This window comes from Dryas octopetala, chromosome 5 (genome assembly GCF_963921425.1).
Source record: "Dryas octopetala chromosome 5, drDryOcto1.1, whole genome shotgun sequence".
Classification (NCBI taxonomy): domain Eukaryota; kingdom Viridiplantae; phylum Streptophyta; class Magnoliopsida; order Rosales; family Rosaceae; genus Dryas; species Dryas octopetala.
Window position 1 is genome coordinate 4,578,437 of NC_141370.1, and position 27,137 is coordinate 4,605,573.

Genomic DNA, 27,137 nt, shown 5'->3' on the forward strand with positions numbered 1-27,137 from the left:
TCAAGGCTTCAGTGTTATTGGCTACTTCGTATTGCACAATTGGAGGGTTTCCAAACAAAAGCTCAGTGCAGCGAAAAATAAAAGAGATGAACACTTTGCTTCAACTCGTTGAAGTTTAACTCTGCTTAGTGAACAACAATCTAAGCACTGAGCAACAATGAGCTACACGACGATATTATACATGTATTACAAAAAAAAAAAAAAATGTTATATACAAAAGAAAAATGGGTAAAAATTAAATGTTAGTGTTTCTAGGCCTATTGGCTATTGCCCACCGTCCTTGGAAGTGCTTTCTTATATTAAAGTGACAAAAGAAGGAAAGATTTGACATATAGAAACACCCCAGCCCACAAAGCACCATGCTATTCTTTACCTACCAATGAATCAAGAAGAGCTGCTTCTTCCTCCTGCAAACATGAAAAAGAAAAAGCCTAAGCAATCACTTACAACTCACATTAACGATATAATATAAATGGTATGAACAAAGTGCAGTGACGTACCACCAAGGCGTTAAACTCAGTCTCCTCATCTATGGCACTAATGATAGCAGGATCCTCCAGCAGATCCTGTTTCCAAAAATAGAACCAAAATTTACACAGGAGCTATCATCCATTGCTAGTTTTCCACACTCCCTCAATTTTCTCTTAAAATAAATAACAATTGAGCCTCACTGCATTTTGCTGACTACTGTTTGCTTCTAAAAATAAGCTTATTCAGTGGGAAAATACCTCCTCAAGTGTCTTTGGAAGCAAAATAAATTTTAATTCACACTCACAGGTATACAAAGACAGACAGACAGGCACAAACATACAAAATTCTACAGAGGTGTTTGAAGCTCAATTTTGTTCTAGTACTGTGCATCCTACAAATCTTTTACAGTGGTAGCCTAGTGACAAGAAAGTTCTATTACACAATATGTGAGAGGAACTGTTAGAGCCAGTAAACAATCTCTTGGAACAATAATTCCCAAAAACACCTTGATATTCTACACAAATTAGATGACGAAAAGTCAGATGTCTCATATTTTCATCATTTTATTTATCTGCTAATTATATATATGTACTTTACATACCATTCCCAAATTTCTATAGTAGATACTTCTTTTGATTGTAGTTAAATACCGTAAGTTAATGCACTGTATTAATTATGATATAAGCTTCTAGAAAACGTCAATTGATCATTTGCATTCATGCTGAAAACCTATAACCTTAAAAGAATATAGTGTAACTTCAAGATTCCACTACACCAACACTCTTGAAAATACATGAGGAAAAAAAAAATGTTATCAGAAGTAAGACTAAAATGGAGAATATTAAGACCCTAATCAGAATGCCAATGGTCAGAGTTAAAACTCTAACAGTCTTCAGACAGCATATATAGTCAGATGGTAAAGAAATGGCAAAATGGAAATTCTTGTCTACTACGAAATGAGTGAGACCGCTTACATCATCAGCAATTTGCAATAGACCATCATTATCCTGCACAAACAAAATCCAATAATATTTAGGTTCTGCTTCCATATCATGGAATCAGTGACAGCTCTTGACCAAATTAATCTAGAGTAGTATGTTGACAGACATTTTAAGACACTTCTTTGTCAATATGAGCAAAGGAACATAGATGCATTTAATTCAATTGAGATGCAGACAGTGTCTTAAAAATCTTGAAGGTTACCTTTACAGCAACAAAGAGAAGTGGATCAGACGGTGTATAAATCATGTAATGTGCACCATCCTGCAGCAAAGAACAATAGACTAACAAGACTGTGGAATGAAAAAACCATCTAAGTATTTGTATACATCATCGAAAATCATATAGTTGCGAACACACAGACACATATAAATTCTTGATACTTCAATCTTTTGACATATCAACGATATAATGAAAATGTTCATATTTAAATTATGAACATTAAAAGTTAGCAAATGAATAGATGTAAACTGAAGAATATCGTGCTATCAAAACAATTTAAGCAATGAATAAGACAACTAAAATAATAAGTGAATACAATTGTTCTCCATATTCTCAAAATATATTGCCCAATGTGTAAGTCTTAATGATGATGAACATAAAAGAAACACGAGAACATGTCTAATAAACATGAATTTTATGGAATTCAGAGAAACCAATACATAAAAACTCTCCTCGTAATGAAATATCATTATTTAAAACCATTTATAATAATTACATGTAAAAAAACAAAAACAAAAAACAAAAAATTCTATAATGAACAACAATAGTATTAGTTTGAAGTAATTTTTTTTCTTTCTATTTCACGAATATACCTTTATAACATAAAGTATTTTCCAATTAGAAACACGTATTTCATTAATAAATAAATAAAAATTAAGGAGGATGAATGAGATGTCTATCTGAATCCTGATAACATCAGCAATCCTAAACACAAATTACATTCAAATCGAAGCTCCTCCAATAAAGAAAAATAACATTAAAATGCATTTCACTAAAATGTTTTGGCAAAGTGACAAAAAGGAAGCTGAGAATTTGGTTCTATACCACCTTAACTCCATCCTACTCCTCCTTACCCTCTAACAATTCTTATTCCTCTCCAACCAAACGGTCCATATGATAGCCAAAACTCCACATCCCCAGAGAATAACTGCCTTCTTGTCCCCACCAACAAAGCAACCTTCACCATCAGAAGATAGCAACCTTACACCAAGCAACCCCAACAACCGAGCACACAATTGTCTTGTGCAAATACAATGTAAAAAGATGTGATCAACATTCTCCCCTTCTCATTTAAGCAAAACACACCAATGTGGAGATAAGCATGTGAAGGGCCTTCTCTTTAACAAATCACACGAATTTATCTACCCATGAACCACCAAGTGAATATTGCACTTCTGTGGGAACATCTGCTTTCCAAATCAACTTTGTTTGGCTCCATGGTAGGATCCAACAGATTATTAATCAAATAAAGAAAAATTTACAAGAGAAAATTCTTGAAGAGTGAATAGACAATGATTTTTTATCACGACTGGTCCTGAAGAGTTGAAGAAATTTGTTGAAGAGTGAACAGACTATGATCATCTATCACAACTGTTGAATAAATTTTTTGGAAACACAGAAGATCCTTGTGTTGCATTGAGTACATATGAAGAGAACAAATGGGTGTTTATAAAGGACTACCATACATGAAATCTGCTTAAGAAATCAGCCATACTAAGAGTGTGGAAGCTGGTGGACTGGTCAGTGCGACAACGATGATAGGCTGGTGCAGTCATGCGATAATGATAATGAGAATTTTTGTTTTTATTTTTTTTGTTTGAGGTGGTGGGGGGAGGTTAAAGGAGGGTTACGGAGAAATGGAGAATTATGGTGCTCTGATACCATGTCCAGAAACAAATTTAAAAAAGCAAAACAAGATCATTGTATTACAGTGCATATGAAGAGAATACATGGGTGTTTAAAAAGGACTCAGATACATGGAGTCTGCTCTAGAAATCATCCTCTCACTAAGCTAATTAGATGAGAATTAAATTAATTAGACAACAATTACGCTACCAGACTGTAAGCCTTGAATTAAGACAATTATCCTTAAATCAATATTTATTTGCCAGGCTGTAAACTACCTATACTAGTGACAATGACTACATTGTTTAGTAACTTTATTATGCTGTATAATTCATGTACAAGTCCAACACACATGTTAATATACTACGAAAAAAATATATAAAATGATATTCAAAGAACACAATCATTTTTCATTAATAAAATTGTACTTTAATGAACAAGATAATAATTCTACAAACAAAAACTCTTCATTAGTCAAGCACAAGCCAGTTTGCTGCAACCTAATAGTACTAAAAATTACAAAATTCACATTTATGTCACATTCTTAAGAGAATTATACTGTAAATAGATGATTATCACATTACCAAATGGAAACATGTAATCTCTACACCCTCAGTTGGCAAGCCATCTACATCTTGACCATCATCTGCAAACATAGTTAGCACCATACATTAATATTGGAAAGGAAGAGAATGAAATAGAGAGGCTTGTATCAAATACAGATATCATAATCACCTAAGAGTTCAACAAGCATAAAACAGTTTAAAGAAAAGAGACAAGAGAACTATTGCCTGTGCGGAAATCAAATATGTCATCTTCTGAGTAACAAAACCCTCCTCTTGCTGTATAACAGAATCTGATAGGAAGACACAAATTTGGAGCAAATTAACATCAAGTTACTAGAAGAACCAAGATAACAGGTTTTATAAAATTAAGATACAAATCTATATAACCATACCCGCTATGTACCAGATGCATGTGTATCTTGGCAAGGGCATAAGCAGCAGAGGGAAGAATAGCTTCAATTTCTTCATCGCTGACCTAAAAAACAGAACCACATAGATTAAATTGATAAGGAAAATTAAAGCTACCAGAAACAAACACTTCCATTTCATAATGATCACTGACATGGTGATTAAGAGACCTTTAATTATGTCAAAGAACCTACTCAGTCTTGCATCAACCTCTATCTTTCCTGCTGTACCTTGATAGTTTTATATATTTGATTGAAATTATAATTTTGAAAAACATGACTTTTCAGTTTCCCAATATACATAAACCAAATTCATTTTTTAACAATGGTTGGTTTGTATATGAGCTTTCTTCAACAACAAGAAAAATTCATATTTTAGTTCTTTTAAGCACGAATTCATTTCTTATGTGCTTCTTAATGGTCTTAAAATGGAAAAAAAATAAAAGAAAAAGAAAATAAGTGCTCACAGTTTTTCTGCTATGTTTCATTGAAAAAGAAAAAAAAAAAATCTTTGAGAAGCTCCAAGATCTATTAGAGATTCTTTGGTTGACACCCTCAAGCTAAAAACCATATTACATTCAATTAAACACTCCCCGAATGGAAATGAATAACACTAAAAGGAATATCCCTAAAATATGTTGATAAAACACTAGAGAAGTAAGAGTTTAATTCTATCCCAAATTAGATCCACTTTCTCAAAGTTATCATCATAAAACCAATTCCTTTCCAACACAATCCACATAACAGTTAATAAAACACACCACCAAAGTGTTATTTTATTTTATTTTTTTACAGGAACACCGCCAAAGAGTAATCACCTTTGTGCTGGTCCTAAAATCCAGTAATTCTCCACCGGTAAGAAATAACAATTCCGAGGACAAACCCACACAACTACAAACACATTCAAGATCAACAACCGAGCCCAGATTTTTATTGTGAAATGACAATGCATAAGAATAGTCAGGCACTCTCCCCCTCTTTTTTTTCACAAAAAACATGAATATGGTGATAACATGCATATCTTCTTCTTTGAAACGCATCACAAGTAAACTATTTATTGACCCATGAACCACCAACTGAGTGGAATTGCAGTTTAGTGGGTGCACTATAATCTTATATGGCTCAAAAACTGTATTGTATATGGGGCAAAATATGGCTCAAAAATTCACAAATAAATTGCACTTTACCCTTCTAAATCATCTTATATGGCTCAAAAACTTGATCAGAACCATTATTTTATCAAGTGATGGATAAAATAAGATTTACAAGAAAACTTTCCAGAAGTGTGGGAAACCATAATTTTTTATCCAACCGTTGGGTTCAAGGAGACGTTATTTATCCAAGACAACAAGTACAGAAATTTCGAGAGCTCTATATCATTAAATTCCTTCGAAATTATAAATCCCAGGAAGTGACTCAAGAAGGTGAAAGTGAAGCTATGGAACAGATGGCTACATTTATAATTCAGAGTTAGTCGGTACAAGTGAAGGAACAAAGATTGAAAAGACAATTCACCAAGCAAAATATCTTTTCAAAATATAATTTTAATCTAAACAAAGTTTTGTTTCTTTTCAGAAAAATCTAATTGTATTCTCATTCCCAATAACAAGTTTCAATAGTTGTATGTATTTGAAAGGATGCCAAAAGCAACCTTTGTCTACAATCCAAGAATCGCACCCATTAAGATTTGAATCTTTATTTACTCTAATGATTGAGCACCACAAAGAGTTCTTCTCAAGTGGGAATCTCCACTACCATTTGCCTAACAATGCTCTATTTCCTTTCAATAGATTTCCAATTGCTAAACCTTCATCTTTGATTTCTGCACAAGATCATGTCGATGTAGGCTGTAAACAGCCTTATGCTTAGGGATGATTGAGCTAATTCAGCTGATTTGGTTAGCTAGTTTATGGTCACTGATTGAGCTAATTTTGTTTATCATTGGAAGCAATTCTTTAAAAATTATCGTATGATTATACACTATAGGAGTTCTTATGTCTTTTGGGCAACACGCTCTAGAGTTCTTTTAGACATATACTTCAACTGATGCCAAAGCCTATGTATCTTGGACAGAAACAAAGGAAAATCCTCGTTTGCATGATAACGAGAAACCCTAAAGTTCCAAAGGGAAGCTTAAAACTAATATTATTGATAATAAACAAGAGTCTAATACAGTTGCAGTTTTCCGATGGCCTTTGGGCGTAGTGGCACCTCCTTTCCCCCAAAGAACGGGTAGAAGGTGTGAGTATTGGACTTCAATCTCTAATCCCCCTCCCCCCCACCCAAGAATTTGCTTCTGCATCAATTCACATGGGCTGGAACAAAACTTGTATTCAAATGTGCATGTGTGAATGAGAAGATGTTTGGTTGAGATTTTTCATCTGTCCAAGTAAAAGTCCATTCTATCCTTTTGGCGAGAAATGGAGATGAAGGTGAATGATGAGAAAGAAGAGGACAATCACATCCAATCATTCAGATTCATGCTTTAACAGCTGATAAGGACAGTCATATCCAATCATTCATAGTCATGGCAATAAATAAACTGTAAATAAATCAACAAACAATTTTTTCATGGGAAATCAATAAGTGATTTAAAGTTGAAGTTATATATGAAAACATATGGACTATTATATCTGTATTCAGAAAATAATGAAGTGTCAACATTGTCAAATGAAGTCTAAAAAATTTTAAGACTGAACTGAAAACTAGATGTGGACCAGAAGAACATACAGCTGACCAGCCATCTATATTTGTGCTCTTTAATATCTGAACGGGCCTGCAGGAAATATATATATATATATATATATATAAAGTAAATATTAATATAAATTTAACAAGGTTTTGGGATAAACTGCTCAGTCACAAAATCCAACATGACTTACGTGTCAACTGGGCAAAGCAACATACATTCATCCCCCCGTGAGCTTCTGAACACTCTCCTTATAACGCACTCTAATGGGAAATTATTGGTAGGATCAACCTGTCCATGACTGGTTCAGAATTTTTTAAATTTAAAGATGCAATTGCAACGACAAAGAAAATAATGGCACCACAATCTGTATCCTATCAAATTTACAATGAGTTTTTTTTTTTTTTTTTTTTTCTTGATAAACAATTTAGAATGGGTTTGTATTTATGAAGCTTTTAGTTACAACCAGCACTAATCCTTTCTCTTATCCTCCAATGAAACAACAAGAGCATTAGAAATATACAATTGGGTACCAATTTTTAATTTTGCACCTAAATCATCAGTCCGATAATTGCTCTTTTTCTCTTTTGTTTTTTGCTCTAACCTTAAAACTTGTTACGTAAAGTAACCAAAACAAATGTCATTTACCTACAGGCAGCAGTACCTCTAGCTGCTGCTCATTCCACACATGGATTAATTTAAAAAGATAGTTGCTAAAAACTCATTTGTTTTTCAGATTTAGGTTCCAAACTTTGAATTATGTTCTGCACTATCTAATTGAAAGAGAACTTAATTAAGCAAGAGAGAACTCACAAGGGAGGCAATTCGCTTAGAAGAAGCCATGAGCACCTTCCCATGATCATCCACCACAAACCCAGCTGGCGGTTTTGGCAGCGGCGTGGGATGAAAAGCCGACGACCTCGAATCCGAACCCGAAACGGAAGACCCACTACCAGCAGCACCCAGATTATCCACAATTTCTACATCACTCAAGCTCAGATCCTCTGAATTGCCACCACCACCTCCACCACCACTCTTACGCTTTTTCTTCTTGTTGTTGTTGTTGTTGTTGGCCGAGGGAGACCGCTTCTTCACCGGCCCAGTCTGCGACTTGGCGGCGGCGCAGAAAGAGATGTGGAGTCTGGGGATTGAGGAAGGGGTTGGGAGCGAGATTGAGACTGGGAATAGCTGGTTGAAGTGGAAAGCGAACAAGGAAAGATGGAGACTGGAAGCTGTTGATGGTGTTGTGGAGACTGAGAATGCCATGTTTGATGTATAGCTTGAAGTGTTTGGTAGTCTGCTGGCAGAGCCAAGTTTTTGAGAGTACATCGCTTTGGCGGCAGAGTATATAATATTGGATAATTTCAAGGACCATTTCTTAAGATAATTCTTTCTTAAGATGTTAGCTAAATTATGAAAAAAAGAAAAAAGAAAAAAAAAAGATGCTAGATAAATTGGAACAACAAAAAAATAGCCGCTACTAGCACTTTGCATGATGCTTTTACGATTTTAGCACCTAATATTAATCTTTGCAAAAATATCACTTTTTGAAAATGCAAAATCTCAAATGTCCCTTTCATTTTACCAATTCAACTGCCCATGCCATCCAATTTCAAAATTAATGAATTTGTAATCCCACCCAAATTTATGGATCTATTTTCCAAAAAATATTGAACTATCTCCAACATGCAAAACCTTTCGCTCTCTCACTCGGATGGATCTAGGGTTATTGGAAGTTCAATCTCGTCATCGTACTTCCACTGTGTCGTGAAGCCTCAATGATAGACACCGACATTTCAATGAAATATTACCAAAAGCTCAAATCAAGCCCAAGGCCCATTAAGAATTTGTAAATGCCTATGGTAGACATCGAATCAATTCAAGTCAATTAACAAATTGAAGGATGATAAATGACCTTTGATTGGTGAATCTCCTAAATCGAGCATAAATTTCCTAAATCAAGAGATTTAATTTAAATTAAAAGCTAAATTAAATCGATTAGCTAAATTTAAATTAAGTCAAATAATTAATCCCACAAATTAAGATATTTAAATCATGGAAATTAATTCCCTCGTTCTTGCCTATAAATATAGGCTAATTATTCAGAATGAAGGGGAAAGGAAGAGGGACTTCCTTCCTCCAACGAAGCCAAACGCTCCAAAGAACAAATCAGCAAGGAAGCCATCAAGCCCAACACAAGGTTAGCTCCCTCTAATCACCCGTCTTGTTCAAGATTTATGTGTCTACCACCCTTGAATCAAGATCAAATCGAGGAAGCCATCAAGCCCAACACAAGGCCGGCTCTCTCTCAAATCTTATTTTGTTAGAGATCAAGTGTCTACCACCCTCAAATCAAGATCAAAACCATGGAGATCAAATCAAAGGAGAACCATAAATTGTAACCTCAAAATTATAAATACAAATATCAAATATTTTGTACACATTTTCTTGTCTTATTTAATTTGCAGGAAATTGTGATCACATACACATCTGCATCGTCATTGTGACAATTCATGGTCGGGTTCCAATTGGAAAAGAGCTAGGCTCATTGTTGGTTGAAGGTATAATCTCTCTCTCTCTCTCTCTCTCTCTCTCTCTCTCTCTATATTTCCTTAGATTTATTGAAAATTAGGGTTAGGTTTCCATGTAATTTGGGGTTTTCTTTAATTTTTATGTTACTGCATCTTTTCCCTCATTTCTTAATTATTATTATTTTTTCATTTTTTTTCTACACTTAGAACTCGATGCCTCCACTCTTGTTTGTCACTCACCTTTTTCTTAGAAACTCAAGCAGTAGAAAGAAATCGATCATGGCGTCTTGGATGTTGCATAGGTGAATAGGCTCACTCTTCCTCCCTAATCAGCAGCCTCACAACCATATACTCAAAGGTTAGGCCTCGCTCTCTATTCTTTACTGAAAATCCAAAAAAAATTGTTCATCATATTGGTTTCACTTAGATGATTTTGGTGGTGTTTTTATCAGATAAACATATGAAAATTGATTTTTGTTGCAAGAAAAGCTTAGGAAAATCGAGTGATTTCAATTTTTTGCACCTGGGTCATTGCTTAATTCTGATAATCTTCTACTATTGAAAGTTTAGAAGACTTCACTTGATAACTGATGAAAGTTATGAAAGTACAAATTTGAGGTTTTTAGCTCTCTTGTTATCTGGGTTTTATGAATAAGGAATTTCAGACAACAATATGCGACCATCTTTGGTTGAAATATTTGTGAATTGGTGAACACTTTCTGTTAGAAGATTCTGAGAAATGAAGTTTGTAATTATGATGTTATAAGAACTTTTCAAAGGCAAAGTTGCTAAAAATCATGTATATATATATATATTTCAACTCTTTAAGCAATATGACTTACTTGAAGGTTGGGTTCGTAGATTATACTCCCTAGAGCACTGTTATTTTTGTCATACATTGGAGACTAGTCAGTGTCAGGATTTGATTTTGTTGCCACAACTATGTTTCCAACATCTGATTTTAGATATACTTGTTATGATGGATTGAGAAGTTCTGTTTGGATAACACAAAGAAACATTGTGATGTTAATTTTGATTGTATTAGCTACTTTTTGAATTAAGGTCATCCTCATAGCTTTAAAATATTGTTAGTGAGTCAATTCTTTTGTGGTAAAATAATCATTCAACATCCAAACATCGTTATTATCACGATATGCAGGACAAACAAAGAGGCTGCCTTGCAGGAGACGAACATAATTATCATACATGGCACCAACCGGTATTGGAGTAGGTATACAACGCAAGATACAACTCACAAGATCCAGTGCAAGCACAATGTAGGTTGCATTACCTAGCACATAAGCCAGCCAATGTACAACATTATTGACACATGTTTTTTCTGATTCACTCGCAATCACAAAGTCATTCATAGAGTGGTTTTGGATCCTCGTCCATGCGTTGTTGCATAAATTATAGTTTTCACCTCCCACATCAAAGTGACCTCCGCCTTTTACTAAAACTAACGATCCTAACTAACATAAGGTCATTAGACACAAAATTGTACCTCAATCCATATAACAGTCACTCAAATTATGTATTCCATGGTTGGTCAACAGGTGAATATGGGAGACTAATTTGTATTTTTGAATACATGGATTCCAAAGTGCAATATCGTGATACATGTCTCAAAGGATGCAAAACATGGTTCGATGTAGACGGAATGGTTGAGGCACTTGCACGGCGGATGTCCCCACTATGTCGGGTGTCTGAGAAATTCACATATAGGAATTCAGTGGGTGTATCGTAAACACCGTTCTTATGAAGCAGAAGGGTCCAAGCATCATTCGTTTTCATGGAGTGTTTCATGTGCTTTATGACAAATTTATTGTAGTGGATAGTTGAATACCACTTTTTAGCAAGACAGGTGGACTGCATTAAATCTTTTGGAGTTAGACGAAGAAGGATGTCAGCCAGTATTTCTAGTCCAACGTTCGCCATGTTAGACATATTTGGGGTGGCGTGCATTTGTGCGTTAACGTTTCTTAATGCATACAATCTCCGCAATCCTACATAGATAAAAACACGCAACCGAGTACTTGAAATCTAAATAACATGTCCTCGTCACTCTAACCCAACATCCCCAATTAACTCATTGTAGCAAATTATCCCAGCATCCCCAATTTACCCATTAAAAAAACTTAAACCAACAGCCCCAATTACCCTTGTTTGTACCACTTCTCCTCTGAGCATAACGATAAGTCACAGACTTGGCATCATATCGTTTAAGCCTAAGTAAGGTCCTACAAGGCCTAAAGACTAAACCATTTCTAGGTTTCTAGGCTCCTAGGCCTTCCAGCCTCCTAACACTTAAGATCACAACTCATGACTAAAGGCTCCGACTTCATGGACTCCGACTTCCTGGGATTCGGCCTCCTAGGCTCTGGTCTCCTAAGCTCCAGCCTTTTAGGCTCGAACCCATGTTAACTCATTGCAAGTTGTCACAAAGGACATGTGTCATCACCGGAACGGTTGACACCATTTTAAAAGTACTATAAAATAGGTACTTTTTTGTAAGAAAACGACAATTGAATTATTATTATATTATTCACTCGCTCTGCTCAAATATTCTCTTGACACTAACTTGAGCATTGGAGGAGGTTCGGCCGGTACTACACTGGTGCCTATTTTGCTCATTTTTGCGTGTTTGTACAGGGTGCTTCGGATATTACACTTCCTACCTCCATTTGCTAGTCAGACCTACCCATCTTGACGTGTCATCATCTCAATGGGAGGTCAACGGGTTCATATGGTTTGACTCGACATTGAGTGCTCTACCATCTTTTAGAATCAACTACCCCATTTATGAAAATTAACCCAACAGCCCAAATTAATCTAATTCATAACATCATAATTGATCAAGTTTTTCAAAGAATTGCAAATACAAAAACACAATTAATATTCATTTATTAAAAAACAAAAAAAAAAACAAATCAAAATATTACCTCATAATGATCTGACCTGATTCGGCGGCCTGGTCGGCGATAATCACTAGAATCAGTTGGGAGCGCGGTGGCGAAAGACCAGTAGGTGCGTCAAGCTTTGTTTTCTTAGTTGTGAGTGCAGATGCATATTTCAAGCCTATCCTTTTGTCTAACCCCAATTCTGTCTAAAATTGATATGATTACGTCTACTACAATTAAAGTTTGGTTGGCCTTGGATGTTTTGGTTTTTTTGTTTTGTTAATCAAATGACAAAATCTATGTCGTTTTGGTAAACTATACACCTTAACCTCCCAACCGACACATAATTTAATGACCCCTTCTTTGAACACACCATTCTCACCATTTTGTGGTCATCGGCATGGTAAACATATCCCAACGAATATTGTAGCATTAACTCATACGAATACTATGGTTGCTCAACGGGTGAAAATGACACAATCTTATGGCAACATTCCATTGTCTTGCAATGATCATGCATCGCACCAGATCCTTTTTAGTTAGGTGTAATAGTACATCATACATCAGTTCTGGTATAACTTCAAATAGTGTGTACATGTTTGGTGGGCCTTTCATTTATGTGTTCACTTCCATCGTTGAGCCATGAATCAATTGTGGGGAATTGCTTGATGTCGTGCATATTGTCTATTATTCTCATGAAAGAAAAACAAAAAGTATATTAGAATTTGGGTGTATACTACAATTTTGGGTCAATGATATAATGAAGCAATTCAAACAATGTGTATATTTCGTCATTCCATTTTATGTTTGATACGATTATGAAATAAAGTACTCGAAATGTTTGCAATTTGGTAAATTATTATAATGTAATGAGATATACCACAAAATTTTATTTATTTATGGTCCAATTTAGACCCTACATAAAAGAACCCACAAATTGGATGGTGACTAACAAAGGGCCGAAATAAAGGCCTCCACAAAACAGGAAACACAACAACGAAAGACCTTCTTACTAAATAAATCAAAAAGACAATAGCATCCACGTACCAAAAGTCAACCCAAATCAAGCTAAAAACATACACAACCATGAGAATTTTTGTATGTAATTTAAAACCAATAATGGGGATTCCACCTACGCTTAGAGAATATTCACTGTAATTAGTGATGTGGTATTCCCTTTTGTTTGATATGATGGTTAAAATATCCATAGAAACTCTCACTCATCCCGTTATAACTCACCGATACACAGTTCCATTAATAGATTGAAACTCTAACGCACTAAAAAAACCTTAAAAGCTACTGTCCGTAAATGCAGCGAAAAACAGAGTTGTCTTTAGTGAAACTGATGCGCACCTTGAGCCTCCCTTTGTACCCTAGGCGGCTGGCTGATGTGCGAAATTCGTCACGGGTGGTTGCTATTGCAGGAAACGACTCCGACAGTAAACCTTAGACTAGAGTCAGCAGAAAGTGAACCTCACATAAAAGTTTGCCGACTATGGACATTCGATGAGCAAAAATGACTCTTAATCTCTCACCGTCTTTTCTTCGTTCACTTTTCACCCTAGTCTTGAATATGACATAAAACACTTGCTTTGATTATTTATTAATTTTATCTTGTTAATGTCACCTAAAGTATAATATCTTTGCTGAAAAAAAAAATGAAAATACCCAAACATTAAATAAAATAGTAAGATAAACCGGACCATGCATGCCACCCACTAATTTGGCCCGCTCAATAATTAGCCAACATACCGTTTAATGCTATTGTCAGAATGTGTATGGGTCGATGTTGACCTCTAGTACGGGTCGACATCGTCTATTACCAGCTGACAAAGTCGCACAACAGTGTAATTAGTTTTCAGTATGCCCCTTGAAGAGTGCTTACCCTGCATTTTCAAATGTTCTAAGTCACCTGCAATGTAATTAGTTAGTGACACGCTTCACCGGCCAAGGTTTTAAGTCACACTTCAGCTCGAGACATGTATAAAAAACGTTTGCCTTTTTAATTATACGTGGAATCATCGTGGACAAAGAACTCAAGGCATCCTTGATCTTCTGTCAACCTTCTGATCAATGAAGGAATCATACACATCTATTTTCCGCTCCACCAAGTTGACCTCTACTAGAACCCAATGCCATCGCGAACACAGATCAGACAGTAAACCTTGTCCACATCTGCCCACAACAGGTCGTATTAAGGGTTCTCCCCTCTCGCTTAGTTTAGAACCGAATATGTAATTTGAGGCTGCTTTTGATGCCTAGTCTTCCCATTTTTGGGCGGCAGCATACAGCTGACAATAAGTTACCGGTAAGAAAACAGGCTCAGTCAGTGATATGACTGCTATTTATATCAAATTGCAAGCTCCTAAGATAGTGAACCTGCACATGAAAACCAAACGAACACCCTAATAAGAACGTATTAAATTACTTATGCTATTATAGACATACTCCAAACTCACAGTCCGCGATTGTCCACCTGGTGCCAAATAGGTTTGGATGATGCATTTGTCTCTTCCTGATCAAGAACATTGATGTCACCATGTGTGTTGAGCTTATTTTATATATAATTTTTATCCTTAAAACCTTACAATTTTGTCTATGTCTTTTAGCAATTTTTAGTGTTTTAATTCTTATTTTTATTATTTAGTTAATTAGTGAGTTTTATTAGTTTTTATCATATTTCTTAGATTTTATTAGGTTGAATTTATTTTTATTTAGACTAGATTAAAAATTAGAATTTTTATTAATTAGTTTTATTTGTGTTTTGTAGGTTTTTAAAGTTAAAAGCCCAAATAAAAGAAAGAAGAAAGAAGTTGCGGTGGCCCAAATTTATGCACATGGCCCGGCCCATTTCAAATGGAAGCTAAAGAGTCACAACACCACACTTCCGCCCAAATCAAATTGGTTTGATTAATATTGGCTCTAGCCAATACAGCGTCGCCACGTGGCCAACCATTCCTTCCTTCCAGCCGCAACTCACAAGCAAGCCAAGCCACACTTCCAAGCTGCCCCCCATTTCTTCTTCTTCTTCCTCTCTCTCTCTCTCTCTCTCTCTCTCTCTCTCTCTCTCTCTCTCTCTCTCTCTCTCTCTCTCTCTCTCTCACGCTCTCCCATGTGAGCCAAGCTCTAAGCCAAGCTCCAAGCCGCATGCGCCTCTTCCGTGCAAAAGCTGTCACGCCCAGCAGAAATGCTTGATTAATCAAGCATTCAGCCATCCAAATGTTGACACGTGGCACCTCTTCTAAATGTCTCCCGCCTCTTTTGCCCGCCTCCTCTTCTCTCCATAAATGTCTCATCCCAGCCAATTAGTATGTGACACGTGGCGATTCTAGACTCTTCTCACAGCTGCCACCAGCTTTTGTGCTGATCATTCACATGACCTAGTCTTTGCCTATTTAAAGGAGTCTTTAGCCCCTCCTTCATATCTTTTCTCTACATTTTAATTTTTTGCCTTTTTCTAGTATTCTCCTAGGATTTCTCTCTCAAGTCCTTTGGCTATGATGTTTGAGAGAGAATATGAATGTAATTTTCTTGCACTTTTAATTAATAAAACTTTAATTTATGTCTCTCTTTTCTCTTCTCTTTATATTTTATTTACTTTATACCTTTTATTTTATGTAGTTCTTTTCTTTATGGTTAACTATAATTTATGTCTCTTTTCTCCGAATCTTTTATTTACTTTATGCCTTTTATTTTATATAGTTATTTACTTTATGGTTAGTAGTGTTATTTATTTTCTTGTTCTTTAAATTACATGTTTATTTATTTATTTATTTTTATTTAATATCTAAACTCATGGGTCGTCAATAAACCTGGTAAGGGGGAAGCACCACCTTGAATATTATTAAGTGAGGCATTTATGTTAATTTTTCCCTTATTTAAGATCCTACAAGCTCTAGATTTTGATATTAAAATGAGAAAGAGTCTATCTTTCACCCATAATGTCATATATTATGGGTAGTTAGATCTTCTTTCCACATTTTAGCTTTATGGTTAATCTTTTAAACACAAACCTTTTTGAGCTCTAGTTGTTCCTTAGTTTTTGGTTCACTTGAGTTACTTAAAAGTTTGTATTTTCTAAGCAAAATCAAGATCTACCATATAAATTTTCAATTTTTGTGCTCAATTCATATTTATCTTTGTAAGTGGGCATCAAGTACTCTTGGGTGCCTTTTTTTTTGAGAAATTATTAAAAATCTCACTTAAATATGTTTATAAGTGGTGTAGAACCCTAACCTTGGTTATTATACCATTGTTTAACTTCCAAAACCAAAAAGTTGTTATTTTCCTTTCTAAATTTTATATTTAAATTCTTGCACCTTTATTTACTTTATTCTCTTTTCATCTACTTTATTTGCCTTTTACTTTAGTTGCATTTTCTTTTAAGTTGCTTCACAAACCAACAAAATTTTCAAACTAGGTTAGTTTTAAATTAACTTAAGTTTAAGCTTAGTGTATTGTTTTGCATCACTCCTTGAGATTTGACCTCGTTAGTATACTACTAGACTCGTATATTTGCGAATAAATAAATTTTTACAACAATGTGCTACAATGACAAGTGTTGAACTAATTAGACAATCTCAAACATCTCTGCTTAATGATTATAGGGACAAATTGTACTTATACATCAATGTTGAGCCAATGGAAGGGGCTGATTAGGGTCTGGAAGAATTTCTTATCAGCCATAATGCAAGGAGACAAGTATATATTGTACCTGTAAAACATCAAAGTTATGGTCAAATGTGTACAATACAATGGATTATGTGTTGTACGATAGAGAAATGAAAAAAAGGTTATGGACTTGTTTCGTTCATATACCCAGGGTAGCTTGTCCACCAACTAAGAAACATATTCAACTTTTGGGTAATAGCTGAAGGGTAATTTACGATTTAATTAAACTTGAATGACATGTCAACAATCTTCCATTTCTTGGTAGGATTAGTGTATGGGGTCACGCAGGCACGCACTCATTTTTTTGGGCTTTGCCCTCTACCAGTTGGCTGTAGAGGTCAAACTCCAGCCCGCTTCTTTGCGCTCTATAATAGTTGCATTCAAAAGGTCAAACTCTAACGCATCCCAATGTTTATTGTCAACGCAGGTTGAGCAGTAAACTGTGTTGACTTTTCTTCATGGCATATTGTAGACATAGTCACCACTTTTTCACATACGTCTTGATATTAGATGAAAGGTCGATCACCCTGATTGTAATATCTAATTTCCTAGAGTGAGTGTTCCTCACATAAGTTTGCGGTACACCACCAACCGCCTTCATGAGTTGCTGTGGAGTTTAGAAGGATCGAGGTTAGTGCAAATATTTTTTAAAATATTAACAACATAACAAAGCCACACATTATGGCAGGCATGGATTAGAGGTGTCAACTCATTACAGTTTAATCGTATTGACTTATTTGTCATGCATAGTAAACCAAGAATTTTTCAAAACCCAAAAAGCAGTGGGAAAACATTTAAGGCATCAATATTAACTTATGAATTATCTTTACCAGCTCAATCATCATTTGTGTAATAAATGACACAACAAATATTACTTACATCCAACATTATTGCACAATAAACCTCGTAAAGAATTGAAAAAACCAAGTGAACACATCCATTATGAAACAACATTATCATACATAAACTTAAGACACAATATTAAATGCAGTGTTCAACCATTGTGGACAACCAATCTTTTACCAACAACAACCTAGACCGCAATGGCAATTTCGACTAATTTACAAACAGCGGCAACTTAATACCCATCAGCAATGTCATAGCAGTTAATTCTTAAAACAAGTTAAAAACAATTGTGGTTATCCAAGTAGGTCATATAGTTCAATTGCCACAATAAAAACATATACTACAAATAAATTAATTAAATATCTTACCTCAAACAAAGGACTTGCTAAATTATACCATACACATAATGCAGCTAAACCAAACACACAACAATAATACACTCAACAAAAAGTTGCAGGGGCAATATGCCTTATCAGTTAAGCCAAACCATACTGCATGCAATACATTTCTAACTAATGGACAGTTTGAAATCTCTAGCGCTAGAAACATACACAAGCATTATTATGAATTCAAGGGGGTTGGGTTCAGTCAGAACACGAATTCAAACAGGTTGGGGTTCAAAGGGGACCCAATATAAACAAATGTGTATTGGGTATTCCAAATCACACTGTATTTCAGGATTACATATCCAAATAAACAACTTAGTAAGCGCACAAGTGCTTTCATATAGGCATTTTTGAAAAATAATTAACAACATTTCCAATGTAGGGAGATTTCAAACATATTTTTCGGAGGACCTGCGAAATCTGGACTTACACTAATCGGTTAGCAAGCTATTTGTGGACCTTTCAACTGTTCTCGTCACTCTGGTCGACCCCTAAGATATATCTATCTTGTCGAATCTCTGTGATTGTTGCAATCTATATGAATCTAGGTTCTAGCTTGTGGGCGAAACCTCATCGGCCCTCCACGACGGATGCAGTGTGTATTAATCTAGGTTCAAGCTTATGGGCGATTAGGAGAAATGATTTCTTTGTGGATGAAAAATTTGGATCCTTTATGTGGATATTCATCTAAGTGAGAGAGCAAGAATGACATGAGCGGTTGAATTGGTAAAATGAAAGGGGCATTTGGGACTTTGCATGTCCAAAAAGTGCTATTTTTACAAATATTAGTGTTGGATGCTAAAATTGTAAACGCGTCATGCAAAGGTGCTAGTGGTGGCTTTAAATAATTATAATACAACAATTTAAGCATCTTTATACCAAAAGTGAAGTAAACATTGGACAACTAGAGTTTTAGAGCAAGAAAGCTAAGAATTTTGGAAGAGAAAAGGCAGTAAGGTTTGAATTTCATAGCTTTCTTTTTAAAATTTTTTTTTTTTTTTTTTCTAAAAATGGTTTTGGGGTGTCCAAATCAAATTTCAAAATTTTATTTGAGGTCCCAATTTTCATGTTTTTGTAATCTAAATTCAAAGTTAGGTTGTTAATATGTTATTCAAACCCCAGGCTTCATTTTATGACTTTAAGTTTGAAAATAATTTGAGGGAAATATCTTCATAAAATTATGAAAAATTTTCGGCTGATTCGGACTCTCATATTTGGCCAACGATTTCTCTCAAACTAGAGCTCCATTTTTTAAACCCAATATATGGTTGGAAAGCTAATTGTATAAGTTTTCCAACGAGTATTTATTTTTCAAATTTCGTTGAGTTTTGATGAATCAAAATTGGTCACATATCTGGCTTCCCGAAATTTCCAAAATCATGCGTTTTTAATTAAGAAGATGATGAATAGTATTTTATGTTCATGCCCACTCACACCACCGAAGATTGGCGGCGCGTGGGGTTATTTCGGGCAAGTTCTTTGACCTAATCTCACTATGTTTTTCTTTCTGAATCCAATGGAATTGGTTTCGAGACCATCTGAGACCCGTAGCTATGTGTGCGAATTACACTCTCGCTTTTTGGAGAGTAAAAGTAAATAGAATATAATCTAATTGGTATTTTTGTATATTTTTATGCACTTGTATGTTTGGATTAGACTCGGAAGTATTGTTAGAACCTCGAGAAAAGTATTTAAGCACTTGCTAGCTCAGAATCGATCAAGGTAGGGAATAATTGGAGAACTTCTACATTGAAATTTTGACTTTATTAAACTTTGTGAAAATATTTATTTGTGTGATATTATGTGAATTATATTCTCTCTTATCCTATATGATATATTTGAAATTATATTCGATTAAATTATATTATATTATTTGCATTTGAGCATGAACATATATATGGAAGTTATTGTGAGAGATTGATTGGGAAAAATGAATTATGAGATTATTGGAAATCTTTGAGTAGTTGAGTCTGAACTCTCGGTAGGTACCAGATCTCAAGTCAGCCCAGTGTGCACAAGGTTCTTATTGGGTAATTCGGGACTAGTGATAGGGAGTTGGACACGATGACTAGCAAAAAGGGAAATTTAGGTTTATGACATTTTGGATGTTAGTCTATATTAAAGCATTCGAGACCACATGCAGTGGTAAAATGCACGGTATGAGACGTGTAGTCTGTGTGCTTTAATATATAAATTAATGGGATTAGAAATAGTGAAGTTGGCATTGCATCAAACATTATTTATTTTTATCATGTCATAATATGTTACATGTCACTTAGTTTAATCTAGTCAATTGTTCATAAGAAGGAATTTCTCTACTAAGTCGTAGTTTTGCTCACCCTTTTATCTAACCTTTGTTTTGCATAAAAGTAAGAGTTAATTACACTTACACCCCGTGAAGTTTATCGTCTTTTCACATACACCTTCTGGGGTTTCAATAATTACACATACACCCCCTGAGGTTTTAAAACTGTTACATATAACCCCTTATAGTGAAACGAAAATGATGAGAAATTATGCAAAAAAGCATGCTAAGGGATTAAATAGCCTAATAAGATTATTCAAGGTGTAAGGTCCAACCTAAATACAAATATTTTCTTTTTTATTTATTTATTTTTTCTTTTGTAGGGGTTATATGCAACAGTTTTAAAACCTCAGGGGTGTATGTGTAATTATTGAAACCCCAGGGGGTGTATGTGAAAAGACGATAAACCTCAAGAGGTGTAAGTGTAATTAACTCATAAAAGTAATTAGATTCTTTATGGCTAGAAAGGACAAGGGTTAGGCGAGCTGAGATTTATAACATAATTTTCGGTGCATATTTGTATAGACTTTGTCCTATTTATAAGAGAAATTGGTTTTGTATTTTAAAAAGTATTTACTTTAGTTTATTTTATTTTATTTTTAAATCACACTCCGGATTCGAGAAATTTTTACTACCCCTGAGTCTGGGGCGTGACAAGTTCATTGACTCTTCTAAGGTTTCGATTTATTGTAGTCAGATCTCTCATGTTTCATTATTGAAAGGGTAAATAAACCTATCATTTGAGTCATAAAAAAATTGACTATAAAAATAAGAGTCACCATATATGGCACCACATTAGATACACAGTTTTAAATTTTTTACACAATTTTATAACCCTTAGATATAATAACTGTCAACGGTGAAGATGAGGAGTGTCATGGTGTTTGACTTAAAAAAAAAAATTAAAATATCAATTATCTCTCATATTTTTTAAAAATATAAACTTAATTACTCAAATATATATATATATATAGAAGTGCTCTAGAACTAACTAGTTAGTAAGATAATACGACACTAATTTTCATTTTTAGCCTACTACATAATATAATTTCATAATCCAAACCGTGTATTTTTTATATTCTCATTCAAAGATCATCTTTGCAAAAAAATCAACAAAATCAAAAATCGTTTAGTCAACTATTAGCAAGCTAATTGTGCTTCATGTAAATGGACGAACATAAATTTTTCATAATCAAATGGCTAAATGATTTCTGATTTGGTTAATTTTTTGCAAGGTTGATCTTTGAATGAAGACCTAAAATATGAACGGTTTGGATTATGAGATTACATTGTATAGTGGACTCAAAAAGGTGGTTAGCATCGTATTATCTTACTAACTTATTAGCTCTAGAGCATTTTTGTATATATATATCTCACATATGTATATCAAAAATACAAAATTCTCTAGCAAAAACAAAGAAATCCAAAAAACAAAACTCACTTTGTTAATCTCCCTCTCTCACGTCACATTTGTTCTTATTTTTCATAGCTCTTTCTTTTTTTTTGGTCACGTTGTTAATAGCGCACACCCTGCACAAAAGGAATTGTTTTTAAGAAAACTCCCAACGTGATTTCCTAAGGTATAAAGGAAATTTCCATGTTTTTATGACTTTAATTAGGATTTTTTGCTAATGATAAGTGTTTCAATTATCTAAGGATGTTTGTCTTGTGGTATATTTGGGTTTAGGGATTTTATCATACGTATTGATACGAATTGTTAGACATGTATGTTACTACAAAATGTGGTTTTCTTCTTCTTCAACCTACCTTGGAAAAAAAGTTGCTTAACCAGTGAAGCCCTTTTTCTTGTTCTTGTTCTATAGTGGAGTGTCTGAAATTCTTCTCCCATCTCCAACAACTTAAAAAAAGTCTCATCACTCTTATCACCCAATCACCCCACACATACAGGAAGTTCTTAATTTTGAGATTTGCACATCTCTAATTTTAATTTAAAAAAAATATATATATAAATCCACTTTGGTGGTCTTTAATTATCTTATGTTAGTTCAGTACACAAGAATTCTTAATTATAATAAATTGATACAATTAAATGATAACGGAAAACTCATAGTATAGTTCAATGGGAGTATATAGAATGTAATTTTCCCCCTCTCAAATATGCAATTTTTGTTTTAATATTTTCAACTTTTCTGAATTTTTTTATACGATTTTCCACTTCTCAGATTGCCTTTGAGTACATTCCTTAGTAACTTAATTTCCCAAATTTTCACTAAAATTAGGTACTTAATGCTTCGAATTTCACTTAACATTGTTGGTCGGCACCACACCGATGCTTTTATGTTCACAATTTCTCTTTGATCTCAGAACAACGGGTGAGCACAAATTCGGCACGTCATCAAGTACGTAGTAAAGTGGTTTTCACGTAGTAGACATTCATGCACATACGACAATTCAATCAACGTGAGTTTGATTTTGACACCAACAAATAGGTTGGTAGTATTACGTATAATTTATTGAGAAAAAATTATGGGCCCTAATATTATGTGTCCTAATGACATGGAGTTTATTATTTATACACTTCATTTTTAATTTTCCACATTAGTTAAGATTTTGACTTAACTATAAAATATATAGAAAATTAGGATTAAATATCAAATTCTAATAATTTTTTGGTATAACATGAAGAAAATATAATATTTTAATTGAACTACCAAATTTAAATGTAGTTTTTTAGATTAGGTCACAAACATGTTGGCCCCTTTGATTTGAGCTTTTTCCATTTGACATTTTTGTCCTTTGGCCTACATATGATGGGTGTTAGTTAAAATTTATAAGGGTTTGACAAAATTTCCCTTGAGGCTTTTATATTATCTTGAAAATTTGCTAATGTAGTCTCAATTTCACATTTAGTTGTGTCTGTACGACACTCACAACTTCAAATTTAGTTGGGACTGAACAACAGTCACATCTAAGTTGTGAGACAGTCACAGTTAAGTTGTAACTTAATTTAATTTTTTTTAGAGAAATTATACTACAATATTGTATAAATAGAGGTTAAAATAATACTTTTACTCAAAATAATACATAGTATAGTGGTGTGAGTTGTCTTTTTCAATTTACCAAGACAATCACAGTTAAGTTGTGACTGAATTGATTTTTTTTTTAATACAATATAGTATAAATTAATATAATATTTGTGATGTAATATTATTTTTATTTTTTTATTGTAGTGGCATGTGATGTAATATTTGTAAATTCTAATACTTTTTACTTTATTATTTTGTTTGACTTTTCAACTAGTATCTAATCTAAAATACTATTTAATTTTAGTACATAAACTAAAAAGTTATTGAAATTTAGTAGTTAAAATCAATAGACCTTAAAATATATATATATATATATATACACAATTATTATCAGATAAAAACAAACAGCCCATTTTCATATACATTTTTAAAAATTATTATTAGAAAGTTATTCCCCATAATTATTAGATGATTAATATTGTGTAAAACCCAAAGGGGGGGGCTATGCACACCACCCTTTTGTGCTGAGTTCACCACCCTTGCTGAGTTCACCACCCCCATGTATAATTTTTTTAATTTTTACTGAGTTAACCATCCTAAAATGACAAAAATACCTCTAATTTCACAAAATACATCATTTTTACTATCTAAACCCACCTACCCCACCCAAACAAACACCCCACCAGTATACCCCACCCTTGCCTACCCGCAGACCCCACCCCCGCCTACACACCACCAGTCGCCGGTCCTCCCCGCCGTCGCCGTTCCTCCCCGCCGTCGCCAGTCCTCCCCTCCACCGCCGATTCCTCCTCTGCAATTTCAGGTGGTTCCTCCTCTGCCAACACTGAAATTTTCGGGTTTAGGTTTGTGTAATGCATTAATATATATATTTGGCGTTCCAATTACACAGATATGTGATATTTTAGAGAAATTAGAATGAGATTTTGAAAGTGGGTGTCTGCAAAATAGGAACTGATTTCGAATTTCATTCGGTATTGGTGTACCGAAATTTCTTAACTTGTTCGGAAGTATACTGTCGAATTATTTCAAAATATTCAACAGTATACTTCCGAACAGAATTTGGTGGAAATGTGTTTACAAATTCATTCGGTAGTTCAGTTCTGAATTATTTACATTCATTCGGTAGATATCCTCCGAAATATCAAATGTCATTCGATGGGTCTCTGTCGAATGAATATATTGATTTAACTGTTGTTGGTTCCATTCGACGGGCATCTGTCGAAACATTGATATATGTTCGGTGGGTGTCTGTCGAATGGATCTTAATATTTCGGTGGACATCTACCGAATAGATCTGAAATTTTCGGTAGACATCTGCCGAATGACATGAATATAAAATATTTTTACATACACTTTTCTCTTATTCTATATTTCATGATAACTTATATTCTCTGTATTCTAAACATGATTTCAATTTTTGAATATAAGTATGGATAAGAGAGGGACATCTAGAGGTAAATCTGCTCGAGGCGAAACTTGTAGAGGTAGATCTTCTAGAGGTGGTGCTGCAAATGAAGATCGAACACGTCCTACAGCTTCAGAGAGGTGTAGGTAAACGGGCAAAACTATTTACCAAGAGAGGGGGGATGATGTCCAGCTGGAAGAGAATGTAATAGAAGATGACAACAATGATCCAGATGGGTCTTTCCCTGGAGGTCCCACTGATATGTCATTGCTTAAGAGCTTCAACAGTCACATTGCTGCCTCCATTTGGAAAAATGAGGTATTAGAGATTATACATAATGACTTATATAATTTAAAATTTTATAACTTTATAGTTTGCAATATTGTAATTGACTTGTGGCTTGTTTTTGAAAATAGGAACGTGAGCCCCTAAGATGCATGTCCAAAACAACAAAGCTGCGCACATGGGACTTGTGGAGTAGAAATGATAATAACAATGTGAAGGGGTATGTGATTAGATCTGGGCTCGGACCACTGGTGTCATGCTCGTACCGTACTGTTGATAAGGTAGTGGTTTCAGCCTTTGTTGAGAGGTGGCAGCCTGAGACTAATACTTTCCATATGCCATTCGGTGAGATGACCATCACACTAGATGATGTGTCAAACATTTTGGGAATTCCGGTTGTGGGTTTATCACTTTCTACACCCCCTCATGATCATATTGCATCAAATTTGTTATTGAGAACATACTTAGGGGTGAGTGAGGCAGATGCCACATCGGAGTTGGATGACTATTCTGGTGAGTATGTGCGTCTCAAGTGGTTACGGTCGAGGTTTGGCCATGTGTGTGATACAGATGATGATGAGCTAGTGAGGTGTGCTGCTAGAGCCTATTTATTGTTCTTATTGGGATGTACCCTTTTTGCCGATAAGACTAGCACAAGGGTACAAGTCCAGTATCTAAGATTACTTACTAATCTCGACACCACTAGCCATTATGCATGGGGTGCAGGGGCCTTATCTTTCCTATATCGGCAGTTAGGTGTTGCTTCTAGGTCTAAGGTTAAGTAAATTTGTGGATATATGACCTTGTTGGAGGCATGGGTGTATGAGCATATGCACCATATTGTTAGTCCGGGCTATGACATTAATTACTTTGAGAGTAGCCCCCGTGCGCTCCGATGGACTTCGAGGAGGGATACCGGGACAACTTGTGAAGATGTGTAGAAACTGAGACAACGAATTGACGATTTGAAGGCGGATGAGGTATATATTTATAGTGATAATGAAAAATTAGACTTAATTTTGCATTTGTTGCTCTTGGATGAATTATTTGATACTAACTTATTTTTGTTTTTTTTCTTTCTTCAGGTTATATGGGAACCCTACAAATCTAGTAGACAACAACATCCATTACTAAATGTGGCATTCTACACAGGATTAATCAAGTGTTTCGACATTGTGGAGCCGTATTATCCCGAGAGAGTCTTGAGGCAATTTGGACGGGTACAAACGATCCCCCCTGCACCACGTGCTCCTTAGCGTGGTGGACGAGGTGCTTATGCGCAATCGTACAATCCTTTTTACGAGTACTTTGATAGTACGTGGGAGAGGTGGCCGGACCACTTATTGTCTGAAGATAGTCGCAGTGTAGCAGTGAAGGCTTCATCTGACACCGTTGACGGCTACCTCCAGTGGTTCCATTATATATCTCATCCGTACATCCAAAATCCGGCACTTATGATTGCATTTGACCCCCACAGGACCGTGGCACCAGGATTTGGCAGGGTATGGATCCAAAGGCTTAAATTTTGAAATTGGTGGTGAAAATTGTTCATTTAGGCTCAAATTGGCTTATATTTTGACATGGTATATAAATTGTTGCTTATATATGATTTTGTTACTTATAGAACTGTGTTAACTGTATGTTGCATATCACTCGCCCTATTGTGGCATTGGGCGAGGATGAGGCCACAAGGCGTCCCTCTCACCTTTACAGGGCGATTGACAGTCTACAACATATCTTGGAGGGAACACACTTGAGCAACACCATGACATACCAGAGCCGCACTCGGCAGTGATCACCCGCTTTCATGTTCAGAAGTT

The 27,137-nt window shown here is 34.9% G+C and overlaps 1 protein-coding gene across 2 annotated transcripts; it reads right to left on the minus strand.

The window, feature by feature from the left end:
• Positions 1 to 78: 78 nt before the first annotated feature.
• LOC147283670 (BTB/POZ domain protein TNFAIP protein) lies at positions 79 to 8,331 on the minus strand. 2 transcript variants are annotated; one of them, XM_086245174.1, is made up of 10 exons: positions 7,794 to 8,329; positions 7,174 to 7,271; positions 7,022 to 7,067; positions 4,277 to 4,359; positions 4,110 to 4,174; positions 3,903 to 3,964; positions 1,675 to 1,734; positions 1,446 to 1,478; positions 501 to 566; positions 79 to 407 (listed from the first exon to the last, which is right to left on the minus strand). In XM_086245174.1, the coding sequence occupies exons 1-10, from the start codon at positions 8,307 to 8,309 to the stop codon at positions 363 to 365; spliced, it is 1,074 nt and encodes a 357-aa protein (XP_086101300.1). In that variant the 5' UTR covers positions 8,310 to 8,329; the 3' UTR covers positions 79 to 362. The 2 variants fall into 2 exon arrangements, with proteins under 2 accessions (XP_086101300.1, XP_086101301.1); XM_086245175.1 differs by lacking the exons at positions 7,022 to 7,067; positions 7,174 to 7,271 and having other exon boundaries at positions 7,794 to 8,331.
• Between the last annotated feature and the right edge of the window lie 18,806 nt (positions 8,332 to 27,137).